The following is a 21,479-nucleotide window of genomic DNA, read 5'->3' on the forward strand; positions in this document are numbered from 1 at the left end:
TCCTCCCCTCTGCTTAATTATTTTCATCATCGGGGGGGGGGATATTTATCCCCCTCTGCCCCTCATATTGATTAATGCTACTTCATATAAGTAAAGCGCTGCAACGTGAGAACTGTCTACATAATAATCTGACATCAGAAACTCACTGTCACTGTCAGCGCTCGTGCTGCTGACACAGTGGCTGCGTGATGACTGGTTAATTTGGTCTTGATCATGCAGGACATTTTAGAATGTCAACTGTGTAACCAATCATAAATGTTTCAATGGAAAAGTTAGCTGGACAAATGAAAGAAAACGAGAAGGATTCAGTGCAGCATATCGTCATATTGTAGAACCTTCAAAATCAGATAACTGATGCAACTGAGATGGAGGACAACTCCACGTAGAGTAGAACATATTGTCTGAAGCAACTTAAATTAGGTGAGGAGATATTTGCTGAATGTCACAAAAAATGTTACATATTAGAAATTGCTTGGCATCGCTTATTCAATGGCTCTCTACCAAACTACCTGTAGTTTGCGGAGGACAAACGAGAAACCACTCGTTTGACAAATCAGCCAGTAGGCCTAGTGGACAAATGACTTTCAGAAACAATCTGTACTGCAAAAACGAATGTTGGTGGCTATTTAAACTATCTAATGGATGTTTTAACAGCTGCAAGAAATAGAGGCTCCATGGTCATGACCCATGGTTCGTAAATTATGACAGTATGACAGTAGGCTACTTATTTTCTGTACAATAAACATATTTATTTTTTCAACTTTTGCAATATTACGCACTTGGCTACGGAACGCAAATCTGAGAGAATGCATGTATGCATTGATTACAAAATGTGTAGGCTATTTGGTTACCAATAAAGAATGGTAGCCAATTCACTAACTCAAGACTTCAATGTCATCATATACAACGTTTTTTTACACCACAAAAACAGAAAGGATGGAGGCAGCAAAGGTAGATGAGCCATTTCAGATGGGCAAGAACAAGATAAATGTATATGCTTGTCATATATGCCCTACGCATTAGAGGAGCTGATATTAAATATCGAAAGAGCACACTTGTAAAATTAACATAGGCTATTGTTAGCCATGAAATTACTAGGCTATGAATCATTTTTTTGGGGGGGGGGGTTACAAACTTCAAAATCACTTCTCTTCAAATCTCTTCAAAATCAAATGATTCAAAATCACCCCCCCTCTGTTTTTTTTTTTTTTTTCACAAATCGCAGCCTGCCAACACACACCAGCATACTGTATACTAACTCACACCAACATACTGTATAACACACCAACATACTGTATACTAACACACACCAACATACTGTATACCAACACACACCACCAAACTGCATTACCTACAGTACGGAACCGCTAGTGTGCACATCCAGCCCTGATTCTGTACCTGCAGTGTCAACACTGCTGAGTGTTTGTGAGATCTGATTCATTGCACTTACTAAATATAGGAGCTGAAAGTCATGTCTGAGATAAACAACGCTGAGACAGAATGAAAAGGAGGAGGAAGAGGAGGAGGAAGAGGAGGAGGAAAAGAAAAACAATAACAGGCATGGTTGATTCACGAGGCTTGGTTGTCCCTACAATGTCATCAAAGCCGGAGTGTGAAGAACGTGAGCACAAGAGAGTCTTCCTCATCTTCCTCCTCCTTTACCTGCTCCATGTTCTCCTTGTGCTTCGCCAGGTGAGGTGGAAAAGCAGGTGACTCAGCATTCTAGATGCTCGAGATCCCACCGGATATCATTCATTCTGCCTTTTGGCAAAATGTACAGAATGCTCGGTGCTCGAGTGATGGCGACGATCATCACATTTTCTTCAGGGTGACCTTAGAACGTGGAGTGTCACAGTGCCATAGGTAGAATGCCTATGGAAGGGTGGTAGTGGTGGTGGGTGACAAAGTGTGTGTGTGTGTGTGTGAGAGAGAGAGAGTGTGAGTGTGTGTGTGTGTGTGCGTGTGTGTGTGAGTGTGTGTTATGGGGGTTGGGTGAGGGTGTGTGTGTGTGTGTGTGCATGTGTGTGTGTGTGTGTGTGTGTGTGTGTGTGTGTGTGTGTGTGTGTGTGTGTGTGTGAGTGAGTGTGTGAGAGAGAGAGAGTGTGTGTGTGTGTGTGAGTGTGTGTTATGGGGGTTGGGCAAGGGTGTGTGTGTGTGTGTGTATGTGTGTGTGAGTGTGTGTTATGGGGGTTGGGCGAGGGTGTGTGTGTGTGTGTGTGCATGTGTGTGTGTGTGTGTGTGTGTGTGTGTGTGTGTGTGTGAGTGTGTGTGTGTGTGAGAGAGAGAGAGTGTGTGTGTGTGTGTGAGTGTGTGTTATGGGGGTTGGGCAAGTGTGCGTGTGTGTGTATGTGTGTGTGTGTGTGTGTGTGTGTGTGTGTGTGTGTGTGTGTGTGAGAGAGAGAGAGTGTGTGTGTGTGTGAGTGTGTGTTATGAGGGTTGGGCAAGGGTGTGTGTGTGTGTGTTATGAGGGTTGGGCAAGGGTGTGTGTGTGTGTGTGTGTGAGTGTGTGTTATGAGGGTTGGGCATGGGTGTGTGTGTGTGTGTGTGTGTGTGTGTGTGTTTGTGTGTGTGTGTGTATGTGTGTGTGTGTGAGTGTGTGTTATGAGGGTTGGGCAAGGGTGGCATTTCCCGGGTCCTACTGTCTGACTCAAGCACCACCAGACTCAACACCCATCCACCCATCCCACACCCCCAACCCCCCACCACCACCCCCCGCCCCCGCCACACACACCCCTGACCAGATGTGTCATCGGTGTTAGTCACCGCGGCAACAAGCACGCTTTCTGCCGACGGGGACACCATTACTCAGTCCCGACTTCAAGGCCTGACATTTGGCTGACATCTAAAAGCATCTATTCCTCTCAAAGAGCCGGAGAGAGAGATAAAGAGAGAGAGAGAGAGAGAGAGAGAGAGAGAGAGAGAGAGAGATAAAGAGAGAGAGAGAGAGAGAGAGAGAGAGAGAAAGGGAGAGAGAGATAGAGAGAGAGAGAGAGAGAGAGAGAGAGAAAGGGAGAGAGAGAAATGTAAAAAAGAAAGACAGACAGTGAAGGAGAGTTCAGAGGGTGAAAATAGGGATAAAATATGGAGAATACTGCGTCCGCGTGCAAAGGTTACGGCAGGTCAAGTTACGGCTTTGAGTCGAGCATGACCCCTGATGTAGCTGCCGTTTGCGTGTCAAGCGCTGAGAGACATGGTCGAGATCAACCACGCTCTCTACTAGACTTATCTGAATGCCAGACAAGTGCAGATTTCATTATGCCTTCTGTGCCAGACACTTAACTCCAGAAACATTGTATTTTCTGACAGCTAAATCTATAAATTGCTCCTTTGTTTTAGATGGCCTTCTTACCACGGTCATCCTTCAGTGTTGACTTGAGGGAGATGAGTCTTTGAAAAGTGTGTTGTGCTAATCCAACAAACTTTGTATTAAGTTTGCAGTTTTATAACACATCTTGTTACCAATAATGTTGCCTCAGGGACACAGTGGGGAGGGGTGTATTTGAAGATTTTGGTTCCAAAATGCTATATCAACCATTTTAATGAATTTTCATAAATATTTTTTTTACATTTTGTTTTCCAAGTAATTTCAGTAGAATTGTAAATGGGTATTGTTATTTGATTTATCTTTACTCAATTAACACAACACAACTGCAATTTGATTGATATGACCAATTAAATAGCCTGACTTTTTGTAATGTTTTTATATAGATAGAGATATAGCGTTTTGGAACCAAACTCTTCATTTGATTAGTGTGCTCCTTCGTGCACATTTGTGCGTCATTGACACGCGGTCCTAATTGTAGAGAAGCACACGAATCCCCCCCACATGTGTGTTGATGATGCAATTCTCGCCACGCGCCGCGTACGCAGGACACAGGTGCAGGAGCATGTCACGACCTTTAGAGCCGGCCTCCACCGGCTGCACAAGTGAAGCGTAAAAATGGTTTTAGAAGACTTGACTAATTTTTTCAAACATATGCACCGCTATCACATCTGCTGCAGCCAGTTCCATTGATTACAGTGGAAGCTAATTGTTGCAGCGGACGCTCCGCGATCGGACACGCTTCAGTTCCGTGCCCAGTGAAGCCTCCCTTTTAGAACAGTTAGGAATGTTTCCATTTCATTAGGGTCAGTCAAGACGGAGCTCAACTTGAGGCTGGTATGAAATCATCAGCCAGCGACAACACATTTCTTTATTACCATGACAAAGTACTAAAGAGGCTCATTAGGCCTACAGCCAGATGTACTCTCTCAAGACACAACAGAGAGAATTCCCAGAGAGCACATACAGATGGAATATACATCTTCAAATGCCACTGCACTGTGCGTGCACACACACAGTAGGTTACTGGACAGAGAAAAACACATATTCAGAGTGACCAAAGCGTCTGCCTGTCTTGCGGTTCTATATGTTGTGTACACACTGGCACAGGACCTTGTTTTGTTGAGAAATTGGGTAACACTTTACTTGACGGGTGAGTTCATAACACATTCATAGCAGCTGTTATAAACTGCACATAAAGCATTCGTGACTGTTTCATGAGACATGACTAAACATTCATACCAAACCTTTCATGAATGTGGAAGACAGAACGATGACAACTTGTCAAAATAAAAGTCCAACAATCAAATACTTCACAACTTGTATAGTAAAGTGTTATTCGATGTAGACTTCATAAGATATTCATGAAATATTTACAAAGGCTGGAGAGATTAAATGAATGGTATCCATGTTACACAAATATGGGTCAGCTGAATGTAGGCTAGTTTACCTCCCAGTGTTAAACTCAGGTTTTGTTGGGCTTTTATTTTGTTGTCGTCGTTCTGTCTTCCACATTCATGAAAGGTTTGGTATGAATGTTGAGTCATGTCTCATGAAACAGTCATGAATGCTTTATGTGCAGTTTATGACAGCTGCTATGAATGTGTTATGAACTCACCCGTCAAGTAAAGTGTTACCAGAAATTGTTTAGATCTTACCACGGGCCAATGTCACAAAATGTTGTGTTTTCTGAACTTATAAAAGTGGGATTGAGAAATGCATGTTATCATGGGAATTACCTTGACTTGAGACAAACAAAATAATTGAAAAAAAATAAATAAAATAAAATAATGTGTGTGTATATGTGTGCATGCGTGCGTGTGTGTGTGTGTGTGTGTGTGTGTGTGTGTGTGTGTGTGTGTGTGTGTGTGTGTGTGTGTGTGTGTGTGTGTGCGTGCGTGTGCGCGTGTGTTTTCCCTGTGTGCCCTCAGGTGCGTGCCAGCTCAATCGCCCAGGACCAGGACCAGAGCTACGACTACGCCTCCAACAGCGTGGTCCTCCACCTGGACGCGGGCGACGAGGTCTTCATCAAGCTAGATGGTGGCAAGGCTCACGGTGGCAACAGCAACAAGTACAGCACCTTCACAGGCTTCATCCTCTTCGCCGACTAGAACATGGCAGAGCGTGCGTGTGTGTGTGTGTGTGTGGGGGGGGGGGGGGGTCAACGAATGGGGGGGGGTCAGGATTGGGGTGGGGTTGGGGGTTGGGGGGGGTCAACGAATGGGGGGGGGTCAACGAACAAGAGGGGATAAGTGTTACGAAAGAGGTGAACTTTTTGGGGTACATTCTGATTAGAGCATTGGTGGGTTGTTGGGGTGGAGGGGTGAGGGAGACCTTGGGGGGGTAGGGGGTGGGGGTGGGGGGGTGACCAGACTGTCTTGCTCTCGTTCATGTGTCATATGGAAATGGACAGAGACACATCTTTGGTTTCATCCATCATGTTCAGGACTGTTGGAGGGTGGTGGTGGTGGCGGGATACTAGGGGAAACGGGGTAGCCTTCCCTTCCCCCAACGCAGCGATGCTGGTTTGGGGTGAGAAGGTCAGAGTAGCCTGCTCTCCTCTCCACCATTTCCAGTAAGCCGTCTTGGCTTGAGGGAGGGGGACAGAAAGAGTCCACGCTGCTAAGGAGATTCAGGGAGTCTGGCCGAGTGGACCTCTATTATGTACACAAAGATATCTTCGTCTTTGTTTCTCGGCTCTTTCACTGACTCTGAGCTAAAGTGTTTGCGTTCAGAGGATAAATGGTCAATCATTTTGTGAAGTTGAAATTGAATAACCTTAAGTGATATATTCTGGCTTGTCCACCATGTTTTGACCCTGATACAAAAAGTGATACAAATACCAACCTCTATCCCCCACCCTCTTAGGGCTGAGCTACACCAGGCATGTAACTGAAGTGTTCGCGTTGCGTCCGCTGCAACAATTAGGTCCGTTTCACACCGGGTGCGTGGCGTGAGCGTGTCAGCTGCGTGGTGTGTCTGTTTTGATTTCGGCTCCCATGTTAACAGGTTAGACTTTGCACACCGCCTGCGTGACACGCACGTCTCAGACGAGGCTCGAGCCGCGCCGAAAACGCGCGCGTGCTAGGAACAGGACTCACGCCTATTTTTTACACGCCACACGCAAGCGTCTTGGAAGCGTTTCCATTCCAAAGAGTGAAGAAACAAATGACGTGAGAAAAAGAGACGTTTTAATTGGCAGCCGCAGCGCCGCATCAGACACGCTTCTGGTAAGCAAAGACATAGAAAACGTCACACAGACGCCACGTAACTGACAAGCAACAGACACGCAACGTTCACGCCACGTTCCCGGTGTGAAACGGGCTTTAGCTTCCACTATAATCAATGGAAGTAGCTACAGTACACCAGACGTGATAGCGGCACGTACTTTAGGAAAAACTATACCATTCATCTAAAAGGGATTTTACGCGTTGCGAACGGAACGTTTCAGTTACGCACCTGGTGTAACTTCCCTGTTAATCTCCTCGTACTGCCATTGTCATCTGTGTCATCCTTTTGTGAGTGATATAACTGTGGCAGAAACCACATATTTGTGCAGAAACCACATGAAATATCTGTGATATGTGAAAGCTTTCTCCGAACCGGACCTCGTGTCTCTGATGCAAGTGTAAGGGTCTGGCTAAATGGTTACAACCAATGTGTATCATGTACAATCCATGTTTGTCATGTTGTGTATCATTCAGCAGGGAATTTTGTAAGCCTGAGCCAATGAAAGATAATAATGTCATTTCTGAGAGAAAAAAGAAAGAACGAGAAAGAGAGAAAATCTGGAGGTGAAGAGAATGTGTGAGTGTAAAAATGGAATGATGTAGAAAAATATTGCCTATATGTGGAAAATATATATATCAACAATGTGTGTTTGAAATGCTCTGGAGTAAAAATGAATATCTACTTTTGGTAATAAATGGGGCCTTTTGTAAGACTTTTGATGTCATAATTACCAACTCAGCTAGACACACACAGTTACAGATACCGTCTCGGCCTTGGATTCCACGGGAGAGAATCAAAGCTGTGATGTTTCTTACGTCTGATCTCGACAAACGAGGCAGACAAGACAAAAAAGGAACGGGCTATGAAGAGGGGAAAAAAGACAAAGCTGTGAAGCAGCTGCTGAAAATGGCAAACAAGTGTAAGGTGCGAGTGAGTTTCCCTATCACAACGGATCTGCGCGCACAGCGCTGCAGAAAGGCAGAGTGATTACACACAGAGACAGAAAGGAGAAGATCTAGATAGGGAGCGAGGGAATGGCAGGAATGACTTGGGGGGGGGGGGGGGTGAATGAACTTCAAAAGAGAGAGAGAGAGAGAGGAGAGAGAGAAAGAGAGAGAGATGATGGAGGAGAAAGAGCAAGAGCAATAGGGAAGAAGAGAGGGAAAGGCTCCTGAGAGAGAGAGAGAGAGAGAGATGGAGAGAGAGGAGATAAAGAGATAGAGAGGAGAGAGAGAGAAAGAGAGATGAGAGAGAGGGGGGGTGGAGGGGAAAGAAAGAGCAAGAGCAGTAGGGAGGAATAGAGGGAGAAGCTCCTGAGAGAGAGAGAGAGAAAGAAAGAGAGAGAGAAAAAGAGAGAAAGTGAGAGGTTGGAGGGGAAAAAGCAAGAGCCATAGGGAGGAAGAGAGGGAGAAGCTCCTGAGAGAAAGGGAGAGAGAGGAGAAAGAGAGAGACAGAGAGGAGAGAGAGATGATGGAGGGTAAAGAGCAAGAGCAGTAGGGAGGAAGAGAGGGAAAGGCTCCTGAGATAAAGGGAGAGAGAGGAGAAAGAGAGAGACAGAGAGGAGAGAGAGATGATGGAGGGTAAAGAGCAAGAGCAGTAGGGAGGAAGAGAGGGAAAGGCTCCTGAGAGGGATTTAGACGAACTGTGGGGAGGGTAATGGGCCATTTTGGAGCTCAGAAGTGTCCCACTGAGGGAGCAGAGGATGAGCGTTAGGAGCACAGGCTGCAAAAGGGGGGCTTCATTTCACAGCGCACACAGCGTGATCAATAGCCTCAACTGCGCAGGAGGCCAAACTAACCCTCACTGACTCGTGTCGCTTAGCTCCTACGGAATGGAAATAGAACGTTCGGTTTGTTCCTTTTTTTTTTCGTATGAAAATGTTAATTGTAGGTGATTCTATCTTAATTCTGGAGGACACCGTTATTATGTGCTATTGTGCCAGATTGTGCGACATTTCTTTGCATCTACAGTGACAGTGTAATGTGCATGCAAAATCACTTTGGGTCCTACAAGGATGGATAACAAAGTAATCTTTCATCATAATAATCACTGCCTTTTTGTCTGGTCAATGTAAAATATCAACTTCTGTCCAACGTATAGATGGAAGCTTTAGATATTCACAGGTTAAAAGTCGCTTCTTACGTATGCAGCCAAGACAAGGAGAGCTCTGCACACTTGCAAATCCGTTGCAACCTATGAAGGGAATGCAACGTGAGTGTGTAATGTGACTGGGCCTTTAACCAAGCTGACAGACTGTCACTGGATATTCAACATATTTGCTAGACATGCAAATGAGGGGGAAAAAAGTCAATAGAGATTTCAGATGACTTACATTTCCAAAAACCTTCAGACTCAAGTGTCTCGGTGTATAATCCCAGTGCACAGGCTCTGACAAGTGTCAGGCAATCATACTGACACCCATGGCCCTGATTTAAATGTCAGGTTAAAATGCAAACTCCAAAGTTTGCTAAAGCTAATTTAATAACTTGGCAAAATCTATTTGCTAACATAATACATAACTTGCCTTCATTGCCATCATTCAATTTACACTCAGACTGGAACACATTTGCAATTTACCACAAGACAATTTGCAATTTGTTTATTAATTTAAGTATTATGTGAATTTACATTTTGAATATGCATATTATGTCTTTATTTAATACCTCATGTTTGATGTTGATTTAGTACATTTGTGCTTGCTACTTGTTATGAGCCAAATGGCCCCTCGAGGATATTAAAGATAATCCATTTCAGATCATAAGGAAGATGCACATACCCTGTGCACAGACACCAATGCTCTGACATGACCCATGATAGCTCACTTGCCCATTGCCTAACTATGCATTTCCAGTTGCATTTCCACTGTCTGCTGATCACTGTACAAGCACTTAACAGCTAATTCAGTTCAACTGAACTCAAGTCATTTTGAGGAAGAGACAGCTCTGGATTCAGCTCAAAAGCACAATGTTACAAAAGGCAGTACAAAATCCTGTTTATGTGGCATTTGTATGTGTTTTTCCATAAGCAATGTGCTAATTACTCATGCTCGGTGTGCTCATGCCATTCTTACACAACAGACACGCGTCGATCCATCCAAAAGAAGAAAAAACGAGAGAAAGAGATCAAAGTATCTGTTTGTTGTTGTCTTTGATCCGCGTTGTCGCACAGAAAATCAATTCTCTTCTCTACCTCTGAAATAAACTCATTGTTGATGAGACCTGGGAGATAAGAGAGGGGGGGAGAGGAGAGGAGAGAAGGAGAGAAGATAAGAGAAGAGGAGCGAAGGAGAGGAGAGGAGCGAAGGAGCGAAGAGAAAGAGAGGAGAGAAGAGGAAAAGAGAGAAAGAGAGGAGAGGAGCGGAGAGAAGAGCAGAGGAGAGAAGGAGAGGAGAGAAGAGGAGAGGAGTGAAGAAGGGGAGAGAAGTAGAGGAGAGGAGAGAAGGAGAGGAGAGAAGAGGAGAGGAGTGAAGGAGAGGAGAGGAGAGAAGAGGAGCGAAGGAGAGGAGAGAAGAGGAGAGGAGTGAAGAAGGGGAGAGAAGTAGAGGAGAGGAAAGAAGGAGAAGAGAGAAGAGGAGAGGAGCGAAGGAGAGGAGAGGAGAGAAGAGGAGAGGAACGAAGGAGAGGAGAGGAAAGAAGAGGAGAGAAGAGGAGAGAAGGAGAGGAGAGGAAAGAAGGAGAGGAGAGAAGAGAAGAGAAGAGAAGAGGAGAGGAGAGAAAGAGGAGAGAAGAGGAGAGAAAGAAAGGAGAGGAGCAAAGGAGAGGAGTGGGGAGGAGAGAGGAGAGGAGCGGAGAGAAGTAGAAGAGAGGAATGAAGGAGAGAAGGTAAAAGGAGAGGACCAAAGGAGAGGAGAGGAGAGGAGAGGAGTGGGGAGGAGAGGAGGAGGAAGAGAGAAGAGGAGATGCTTAACACACCTTTATTGAAGCAATATCTGGTCTTTAAACACTACACAATTAAGACAGACACAAGTAAAACCCTTCACAGAGCTCACAGAGCAGTTCCATATATGAAAAACAACCCGCCCATCTCCCCCACCCTCACACAGCAACCCGCCCACCTTCCCCACCCCCCATACTGTAAGAAAGCCCTCAATGTCATTAACCATCTTGTAAAATGCATACTCAGTCTTGATCCCATCCCCCCAACCATCCCCCTAAAAGGGAAAGAGGAGACAAGAGAACTAGAGGAGAGAAGAGGAGAGGAGAGGAGAGGAGAGGAGAGGAGAGGTGAGGAGAGGAGAGGAGAGGAGAGGAGAGGAGAGGAGAGGAGAGAAGAGGAGAGGAGAGGAGAGGAGAGGAGAGGAGAGGAGAGGAGAGAAGAGGAGAGGAGAGGTGAGGTGAGGAGAGAAGAGAAGAGGAGATGTGAGGAGAGGAGAGGAGAGAAGAGGAGATGAGAGGAGAGGAGAGAAGAGGAGAGAGGAGAGAAGATGAGAGGAGAGGAGAGAAGAGGAGAGGAGAGGAGAGGAGAGAGGAGAGAAGAGAAGAGGAGAGGTGAGGAGAGGAGAGGAGAGGAGAAAAGAGGAGAGGAGAGGAGAGGAGAGGAGAGGAGAGAGGAGAGAAGATGAGAGGAGAGGAGAGAAGAGGAGAGGAGAGGAGAGGAGAGGAGAGGAGAGAGGAGAGAAGAGGAGAGGAGAGGAGAGAGGAGAGAAGATGATAGGAGAGGTGAGGAGAGAAGAGGAGAGGAGAGGAGAGGAGAGAAGAGGAGAGAGGAGAGAAGATGAGAGGAGAGGAGAGAAGAGGAGAGGAGAGGAGAGGAGAGAAGAGGAGAGAAGAGGAGAGAGGAGAGAAGATGATAGGAGAGGTGAGGAGAGAGGAGGAGAGGAGAGGAGAGGAGAGAAGAGGAGAGAGGAGAGAAGATGATAGGAGAGGTGAGGAGAGAGGAGGAGAGGAGAGGAGAGGAGAGAAGAGGAGAGAGGAGAGAAGATGATAGGAGAGGTGAGAAGAGAGGAGGAGAGGAGACACTGCCCCCCGATACCCCATTAACATGCACATGACCATCATGTCCAAACTAACATATATGTATAATGACCATTATGTCTAAACTAACATATATTTATAATGACCATCATGTTTAAACTAAAAAAAGTATAATGACCATCATGTCTAAACTAAAATATGTATAATGACCATCATTTAAATAACATATGTATAGGTTGTTTTAAAACAAGTCATTCCTACAGAGTAGTCTAGGGTTTGAGTGCGCAGCAACATGTCGAGGAAAGTAAGCACGGTCTGTATTTCAATGCTAAGAGTCTACTGCTGCCCTTGGGGGTCCAAGAGCGACATCATCTCCTCTGCCAGCGTCCTACAAAACAGCCAAGAATCAACTCCTCTGGGCTCAATTAGCAGCAGGAAGGCACGGTGGGGGTGGAGGGCTGCGTTGGAGAGGTCAGTCTGGGCCTTCCCACAATGCCTTGCCTTGCCTCGTGACGTCTTCCTCGCATTCGGCCCCCGTTCCGACCCGGCATCTTCCCGAGGCAGGCTGAGTGTGTCGTCAAATTAGAGACTTCATGTCATAATGTCAGAGTGCAAATGAACACTCGGCTCGTGCGGACAGGAGATGAACTGGACTGGACATTAGAGCGCTCGCGGGTTTAGCGTTTTTGTTTTGTTTGGTTTTGTTTGGTCTTGTTTTGTTTATTATTTTTATTTAGTGGGCCATTTGAATTTGTAATCATATGTCAGCACACTGCAAAAACTGCTTATCTAATGAAATCTAACCAAGTTTTATTAATATCAAGATCAAAAAATCTAGTTGGTATTGTTTTAAGTACAAAGAGATGTAGCGCTTTCTCGTAAAATTATTTGACTTAATTTAAAAAGAGTTAGACTTCTTTTAAGACATCTTAGTCTGAAAACAAACAAATGTCTACCGGTGCATTGAGTCAATTGGTCTTGATAAGACTCCTTAAAATAAGTCAAAGTCTTCTTAAATTAAGTCAAAATTATCTTTCGAGAGAGCGCTAGGTAAGTCTCTTCATATTATATTTGTTTCATCTTAATATAAGATTAATAACTCTTGGTTAGATTAGACTTTATTTTTTGTAGCAGACCAGGGAATTGTTTGGATATGCTGAAAAAAATCTCTAAAATAAAAACCATATAGGTTAAGTGCTAAATTGGAATGTGTTTAAGATATATAGATTTAAAGGAAAGGAGCAGAGCTTGGCAGTTGAGACTTGGCAGACTTTTTCTTCATAGGCTGGCAGCAATCTGAGGAAGAGAACGGTAATGCACTGACTGCACAAACAGTCCGTTTTTAATATACTTTCTTTACGCTAACAAAGATAAAAATACGGTTACACTTTACTTGACAGTATCAACATAAGAGTGACATAAACGTTTATGACATAACGCTTCTGTCATTAAGTGTCATTCGGTAAAAATACTTCAGATTTTACTTTACTTGACAGTATCAACAAAAAAGTGACATGACACGGTCATGAACGTGTCATAAACAAGTCATAAAAGTTTATGATATAACGCTTCTGTCATTAAGTGTCATTCGGTTTTTGTCATAACAAGTTAGGGTTAGGGTTAGGGTTAGGGTTAGGCTTAGGTTTAGAGTTAGAGTTAGAGGTTAGGATTAGGGTTCATGTGTCATGACAGTGTCATGTGTTCATGACAGTGTCATGTCACTCTTATGTCGATACTGTCAAGTAAATTGTTACCAGACACTCTATATAGTAGCATAGATGTGAGCCTATAGTTAACACCTTATAAAGGCGATTTACTTTTGCGTAGACAAGCCCCCAAAGGCTATGCTATATGGTATTCAGTTGTAAATGCATATTCCGGTCTCACTCAAAACTGCACCGACTGATGTTGTTTTGGTCCCAAACGTAAATTTACACTTGTTATCATCCACAAATAGACTCTGGGTTATATCAGACCGAGTTTCCCTTCAAGGGAAATAACAGAGTAGAAAACACTTAATATGGCATGTTGATGGATCAGATAGTTTGTCTTGCAATGTTTATAACTGAGGAAGTGTGTGTTTGTGTGTGTGTGTGTGTGAGAGAGAGAGAGAGAGAGAGAGAGAGAGAGAGAGAGAAAGAGAGAGAGTGTGTGTGTTTGTGTGTGTGTGTGAGAGAGAGAGAGAGAGTGTGTGTGTGTGTGTGTGTGTGTGTGTGAGTGTGTGTGAGAGAGAGAGAGAGAGAAAGTAAGAGTGTGTGTGTTTGTGTGTGTGTGAGAGAGAGAGAGAGAGTGTGTGTGTGTGTGTGTGTGTGTGTGTGTGTGTGTGTGTGATGAAAGGATGAGCTAAAGGCTGAGCCCATCCCTTTGTAATCCCTCAACAAACAATCAGAGAGCAGGGAGAATTGATTTCAATTCCAGCGTGCACTGCTCCTTGTTGACATTTTTAGACGAACCGTTGCGACGCCGAGCAAAATCCTTATCATTCACGGCCAGAACCAGACCCCTCAAGCGTCCTGCCGGGATGAAGGGACGGCCGCTTATCCACCTCGTTATCTGTCCTCAGCATCTCTCTGCCCACAGTCCATTAGTAGTGAACAGGAGACCCTCTCCAGCGTGAAAGGGACTGAAAGTTTTCCCCGGCTAAGACTGGGAAGTCCAGCCACACATCACAATACACTGACTAGGCTACATGACAGGTAGCCTAGAAGAACTGTGTGACCATTCAAGAGTTAAAGGGTCAGCCCTTGATCCAGGCTAAAGGTTGTTAATATTTGAGCATAACAGTCCATGAGTATATATAAGTATATAAGTATAAGTATATATACTCTTTTGATCCCGTGAGGGAAATTTGGTCTCTGCATTTATCCCAATCCATGAATTAGTAAAACACACAGTGAACACAGTGAGGTGAAGCACAAACTAATCCCGGCGCAGTAAGCTGCCTGCAACAACAGCGGCGCTCGGGGAGCAGCCGTTCCTACTGGTCGGGGTTCGAACCAGCAACCCTCCGCTTACAAGTCTGAAGCGCTAACCAGTAGGCCACGGCTGCCCCGAGGTACACTGCTTCCTTATGTATTCCTGAAGCAACTTTGAAGATTGGCTGAAAGAGTGTATCAGCCTGGCCCCACCCATCTGCATCTCCATTCATTTTTTCACCGAGTAAATGGGTTTGATGCAGAGTGTATGGCTTGTGTTATGGGTTACTGTGCCTTTAATAGGTACAATCTGCTAACTGAACGGACGATTCTGCAGTTTGATTAGCTGTGTTGAACTGTGAGTTTTGGCTTGCACCTTAGTGTAAGAAGTTGGTTGCCTGGTGAGCAAGTAGGCTGTGCTTCTATCACCTCCAGCACGGGTGTGGTAATTAGGCCTGTGTTTACACACTGAGAAAATCAAGCTTGTTTCAAAATCTGGCCATGGATTATCTTTCAAACCCCCAAAGGTCACACCATCCTTGTAATGGGTCATTTTTTAAAAATAATTTAAACAGCTCTCAACACTCTATCTCCTGCTCTCTCTTCATCACAGATACACTAGTCTCTGTCTTTTACACAAACGCACACAGATCTCTCCTTCAAACACACACACGCACGTGCACAACAAAAACAAAGAATCCACACTATCCACAGCTATCAAAAGCTCTGCACACTAAGAGCAGACCAACGCAAGAAGATAATCCTTAAATGTCAAACACACCTTGGGATCAAACCCGGGGCTGGCACAAAACTTCAGACGCCCCCTACAGAGACTAGCGAGGGCTTTGCTTATCTCCTCCCCTCTCCTCCCCGGACCCACGCTGTCCTAATATATCACTTAACATCATCTTCCGCTCCTCAGCTCCTTAAGGAGGATAAAGGGCTGGTGTCGTGCGGAGGATGAATGCTACAAAATTACTCTCTGTGTGAAGCAGCAGAGACTCGAAATTATAGGGAAGATGGCAGGTAATATGGAGAATGTTTATTAGCTCAGCATAGAGTCACACTTATTCAGTCTTAGTATGTATAGCTACTGGTACTGGTTATATGTTTAAAATGGCAAAATGGCCTACTTACATTCAGTCTTAGTATGTATAGCTACTGGTACTGGTTATATGTTTAAAATGGCCTTCTAAAATGGCCTACTTACATTCAGTCTTAGTATGTATAGCTACTGGTACTGGTTATATGTTTAAAGTTTGTGAAAACAGACCATTCATAGACACATAATGATATAAAGATTATTGTCATTTTAGTAGCATAGCAATGAAAATAGATGCTACAAAAACATGGCCCAAAAATATTATCATTATTATTATTTGGACAAAAACATCTGACAAGTCATATAAACTAAACATAAACATAAATAAATAGCTGCACCGGTGCAACCAATGCAAAACAGTTAGTCTGGAGCACACAGAGCTGTATACATATAATATTGTGGAACAAGTCCATTGCCCTCCCCAGAGAGATTAAAGGCTCAGGAAACCATTACCGGTGTTTTGAGTTAATTACCGGATTAAAGCTTATCTCGGACTGACGGTTCTGTGTAATATATTTTATTCTAGTATTTTGAGATTCTAGATTTTTGATTTCCATTAGAAATATTTAATTGTATGTGTACTGAATCTAGATTATATGAAAGTTTCAGTTTTTCCAATAAATTATGGGGGGAATGAACTTTTCCATGATATTCCTTTCCGAGATGCACTTGTATATTATATATATATATATATATATATATATCAGCTGAAACAGCCCATGACTGGGATGGCTGGGGTCCATTTATTATTTATTTTTTGAGGAGCAAATAAACACAAGAATTTTACTCTCTTATACCATAATGAGATGTAATAAAGACAATCTTGAATCTTGAATCTTTACCACTGGCAGTGCTCATCCTTCAGCCTGACTTTACCAATGGACTCAGCAAGGTCTTTTGGAACACTTTGATAGAATTCTTCAGTATTCCGAATTCCCGGTGAGGGTGACCTCACAATGGGTGGCAAGGAAACGGGAGCCGTCAGAAGTGATTTGCACGCCCACTTTCACCCGGCCTCGGACTAGCGGTTGCCACCCACGTGCAGCAGCAGTAGGCATAAGGTGCCAGGACGGCCATGGTGTGGGCGCTATGCCATGCGTGCGACACATGCCAGGACAGAGGTGACGCATATGTGTGTGTGTGTGTGTGTGTGTGTGTGTGTGTGTGAGTGTGTGTGTGTGTGTGTATGAGAGAGTAGGGGTTGGGGGATCTTGCTCACTTTGCATGAGTACCCAAACATATCCTTACCCAAATATTTGGGCAGGTCGCTTATGGAAGAATATTAGACTCAAAAGACTCACTTTTGAGTCTAATATTCTTCCATAGTCGCTGACCTCATATGTTTGTGTGTGTGTCTGTGTGTGCATGTGTGTGTGTGTAAGTGGGGGTTGGGAGGGTCTTGCTCACTTTGCAAGAGTACCCAAACATATCCTTGCCCAGATTTTTGGACAGGTTGCTGACCTTGCGTGTGTGTGTGTGTGTGTGTGTGTGTGTGCGTGCGTGCATGTGTTTGCACGTGTGTGCACATGTGTGTTTCTTGCTCACTTTGTTGTCTTGTGCATGACGTACCCAAATACATCCTTGCGCGGATACTTGGACTGGCCACTGACCTGCATATAACTGTGTGTGCCGTGTGTGTGTGTGTACCGTGTCTTGCTCACTTTACTTTCTTGTGCATGACTTCCTCGGACACATCTTTTGCCTGGACTTGTCGCTGACCTGAGACTCACTGGGCAGAGCAAATACGCATGTTTGTGTCACAGAGCACTTTGATTTTTAACAAGAGCTCCGACAGCACACAGAGCAGAGTACTGTATCCACGATATGGACCCTTTCAAGAGAGTTCCATTATCAGCATCATAGTTGGCCCCACAAGACTTCCTTTTTAACATTCCATAATGTTATCTTAATGCAGAGGAAGTAGATTGGGGCCCAAATAGAACGTTCAAGCATTGTTTTTGTTTACCTTGTTGAAAGGGTCCATTCATGAGCCAATAATGGCCTTCGCCATGACAATTCAGCATTCAGAAATCCGTTTTCCTATTTACGGCCGAAGTTGCATTTGCGGTTGTTGTAATAGATAAATCCGGAGCAGAAATGAGGCTTCACACTAAATATGTCCATTATTGTACATAACATATGTATGCTATGTGTTAACCAAGGGATCTTGCTAAAATATCTCTCTGTATGTTTTTCTTGTTTGTAAAATGGGTTACACTTTACTTGACAGTGTCGACATAAGAGTGACATGACACTGTCATGAACATGTCATAAACAAGTAATAAACGTTTTATGACATAACGCTTCTGTTACTAAGTGACATTCGGTTTTTGTCATAACAAGTTCAGGTTAGGATTAAGTATAAGTATATATACTTTTGATCCTGTGAGGGAAATTTGGTCTCTGTATTTATCCCCAACCCGTGAATTAATGAAACACACTCAGCACACAGTGAACACACAGTGAGGTGAAGCACACACTAATCCCGGCGCAGTGAGCTGCCTGCAACAACAGCTGCGCTTGGGAAGCAGTGAGGGGTTAGGTGCCTTGCTCAAGGGCACTTCAGCCGTGCCTACTGGTCGGGGTTCAAACCGGCAATCCTCTGGTTACAAGTCCGAAGTGCTAACCAGTAGGCCACAGCTGCCCAAGGTTTAGGTTTCATGTGTAATGACAGTGTTGTGTTCACGACAGTGTCATGTCACTCTTATGTCGTAAAGTGTTACCGTAAAATGTTGTTCGTTGGACATTAAACTGTGCCCTGCCTAGGGAGTGCAGATGTAAATTAGCATAAGCCTAACTCTAGCACAATGCATCACATTGTAAATGGTCCCTGACAAATAAAATGAAGAAATAAATAAATGTTCTGCCCCTGTGACCTTTCTCCCCGACAACTTCAATGTTATTCTCAACTGTGTGGCTGGGTCAGCTTTTATGCAAGTGTGAGACTAACCAGCAGTTTACAGTGGGGTGGGGGTGTCGTGGGGGGTGTAAAAACCTCGTCCTCTTCCAAGATAGATAGCTCTTGGGGTGTGGAAGTGTCCTTTAAATACCAAGGGTGTTAGGAAGTCAGATTCAAACACACACACACACACACACACACACATAAAAAAGCATATGTTCACACGCATGCAGACACTTCTCAGAGCTTTGTGACAGGGTGCCTCCTAGGCTAGATCGTGGGTAGAACAGACTGCAGCACACACAAACACACACACACTGACTCCCAAAGACAGACAAACACACACATAGTCCCAAAGACAGACAAACACACACATCGTCTTAAAGACGGACACACACACACACACACACTCACAGTGGATGGCCAGCACTTACTAGCCGTGGGCTCTCGTCACTCTGAATCAATCTGCGGTTTGCTGATTAAGAGAGAGGCTCTCTTGTGACCAGCAGCTTGAGAGCACAAGGAACAACACTGCGAGACAGCCTGGGAGCGTCCATCAACACACGAGGGGGGGGGCGTGAGAAGGACAGAAGAAAAGGAGAGGAGGAGGGGAAGATGAGCGGGGGACAAGGGGAAAACATTTCTAGGATCAGCCAGGAGATAATTGGAAGGATAGGATGAAAGGGATATGGGAGGGAGAAGAAAGGAGAGAGGAGAACGGAGGAGGACAAGCACCAACACCAGAGGCGAGTGGACGGAAGAGAAGTAGCCAAGGAATGTTGTACCTCATGGAATGTTGGAAAATAAACGTTCTAAAGAATATCTGGGTTCACTCAGAGGCGTGTGGCAGGCGACCGGCAAAATTGAATAGTCTATTGAAGTGAATGGGGCAACACACACCGCAAGCGGAACGACGGGGCGAACGTCTCTGTCGCATCCAAAGATTCTAGAACAGGTCTAGAATCTTTGGTCGCATCGCTCTAATCGGTCCGTTCTGTTTTTCAGGGCAATTTTGATACGTCATAATAGAAGAACAGCAGTCTGGTTAGTGTATCTCCAGCAGGGCTCGAATGATCTTTTTGTCTTTAAGGGGGTCTCTCTATCTCATAAAAAGTTGGCACACCCCGCGCATAGCCTAAGGCGATACAATGAAATAGCCTAGGCGCAAGTGGCGCTTTTGCGCAGTAGGCTACAGTATATGCGCACGGTAGGCCTAGGCTTTACCTTGACACACGCACACAACAGACATAGATTTTTCATAGAAATTGATTACTTTTAATGCATTTTTAACATATTATTGATTGTAATAGTCCATATCTCATTTCAATTTCACAATACAAACAAATAGACTAAACGAAGTCTGTGCCATTCTCAATTTCACAACGTAACTCATTTAAACCAGACCACCGTCTCAGATAGGCTATCCTCACTGTCAAACACAATAATGCATGCAGTGTAACTTATACACAGGGGAAAAAGCACTAACTGGCAGAAATGAATAAAGCCAGTCAAACTATGTTGTAGTATTAGGCTAATGTGTTGAACCGTGGAAAATTAATAGACGAACAAATTTGGAGTTTGCACTGAGATATTGTCGGGTAGCCATTAAATATTCCGACATCAGAGATTGCTAACAGGTGTTTCAAAATATCTGGAAACTTTCCGGAACTCTGAATGGCAGAGGATAGCTACAGATCATCAGACAACACAATCATTGTAGGCTGCATTATGGGCCATACGGTTTGCTCATATAGTCTAGTGGTGTGGTGGTGGTGAAGTGTCATACTGCGTTCAAGAGCGTAGTGTAGGTCTACGTCCCGTATTAGGCTATATTTTAATTTAACGTCTTTAATGGTAAGAGATCGCACAGGGATGGATAATGAACGGTTGTTTAAGATTAAATTACAGATATTCAGATACATATACAGATATTCAGATATGAGAGACCCCCTCAGGTTTTTGACTTTGTTGCTTTCATGGGAGCCAGTCCTCACTCTATGGGAGCTCGGCTCCCTCTGGCTCCCACGTAATTCGAGCCCTGATCTCCACTGAATCGATGGGTGATTGTGTCGCCAGTAGTGTGTGTAGTAAAGCGATTAACAGAATTCCACCGTCACGTTTTACCAAAAGAGGTAAAGTCTGGAGGGGCACTTCGGTGAGGAAGGAGAACACAGAAGAAACGAGCTCTAGGATTCACCACAGCCACGGCCCACACTTTGGGAAACACTGGCATAGACTGTGAAACAGCTCTAAGCTTTCTGAATTGGTTTGCCGCCTTTTCATCATTTGACCTCAATCACCCATGCATGTACAAGTGCAATACAGCCATCACTAGATGAAGACTACTCACTCTAAAGAAGACAACTTGTCACTAAAATTCCAGGTCTTCCAAGATGCATCCCTCCAACAATTTGAATCAGTACTCACTGCCCTCCCACAGCTGTTGTCCATTCCAACAGTTACCCAAGATGTGGAATAGCCTCCCTCTCCACAATCAATCAGTATCCACCATTGAATGTTTTAAAACCAGGCTAAAACCAACTTGTTTTTTAGCTTATGCACCCTTTTCCTCTTTTCCTAGTATGAATCAACTGACTTGAACTGACTTAGAAAGAAGCATGTAGGACAGACAGAGGCAAGAAAAACTCTACATGCTGTATGTGGGGGCTTCACCTTCTGAAGCTTCAGAAGCTCACAGACAACAAATGAAAACTTAAACGTTTAACACTTCTCAATTATTGTGCTGCGTTATAGTGGAGGCAGATTAGGTGGTCTCTTGACTTTTCTAACACAAAACATTAATTCAAGTACAATCTACCAACGATCCATGTAAAATGTCTATCTATATTCAAAACCTTTCAAGGCCTCGATTTTTTCCCCTTCATTTATATGATCATAAACTTGAACATGAACAAGGTTTTAAAGGACCAATACGAGAACCTTTTATATCTTTCAAGCATACAGTCTTACCCAGATGTTGGTCTTACAAGGTGAATCAATGGCAGTATTCATGTACAGCAAATAAAGCAGATATGTTCCATATGTGTAGCAATAAATGCCACTAATATTTCTGTGATTAATATAAGAAGAGTCACCA

The 21,479-nt window shown here is 44.1% G+C and overlaps 1 protein-coding gene across 1 annotated transcript in view; it reads left to right on the top strand.

Annotated features, from left to right (window-relative positions):
- The window catches only part of LOC121699585 (C1q-related factor-like), a 12,700-nt gene extending 7,256 nt beyond the window's left edge, over positions 1-5,444 (top strand). Inside the window, exon 2 of the mRNA XM_042081853.1 lies at positions 5,254-5,444. Within this exon, the coding sequence (XP_041937787.1) occupies positions 5,254-5,433 (180 nt within the window). The 3' untranslated portion in view covers positions 5,434-5,444. The remainder of the gene's footprint in view (positions 1-5,253) is intronic.
- Positions 5,445-21,479: the final 16,035 nt, after the last annotated feature.

Source organism: Alosa sapidissima, chromosome 24, assembly GCF_018492685.1.
Source record: "Alosa sapidissima isolate fAloSap1 chromosome 24, fAloSap1.pri, whole genome shotgun sequence".
In the NCBI taxonomy this organism is placed as follows: Eukaryota; Metazoa; Chordata; class Actinopteri; order Clupeiformes; family Clupeidae; genus Alosa; species Alosa sapidissima.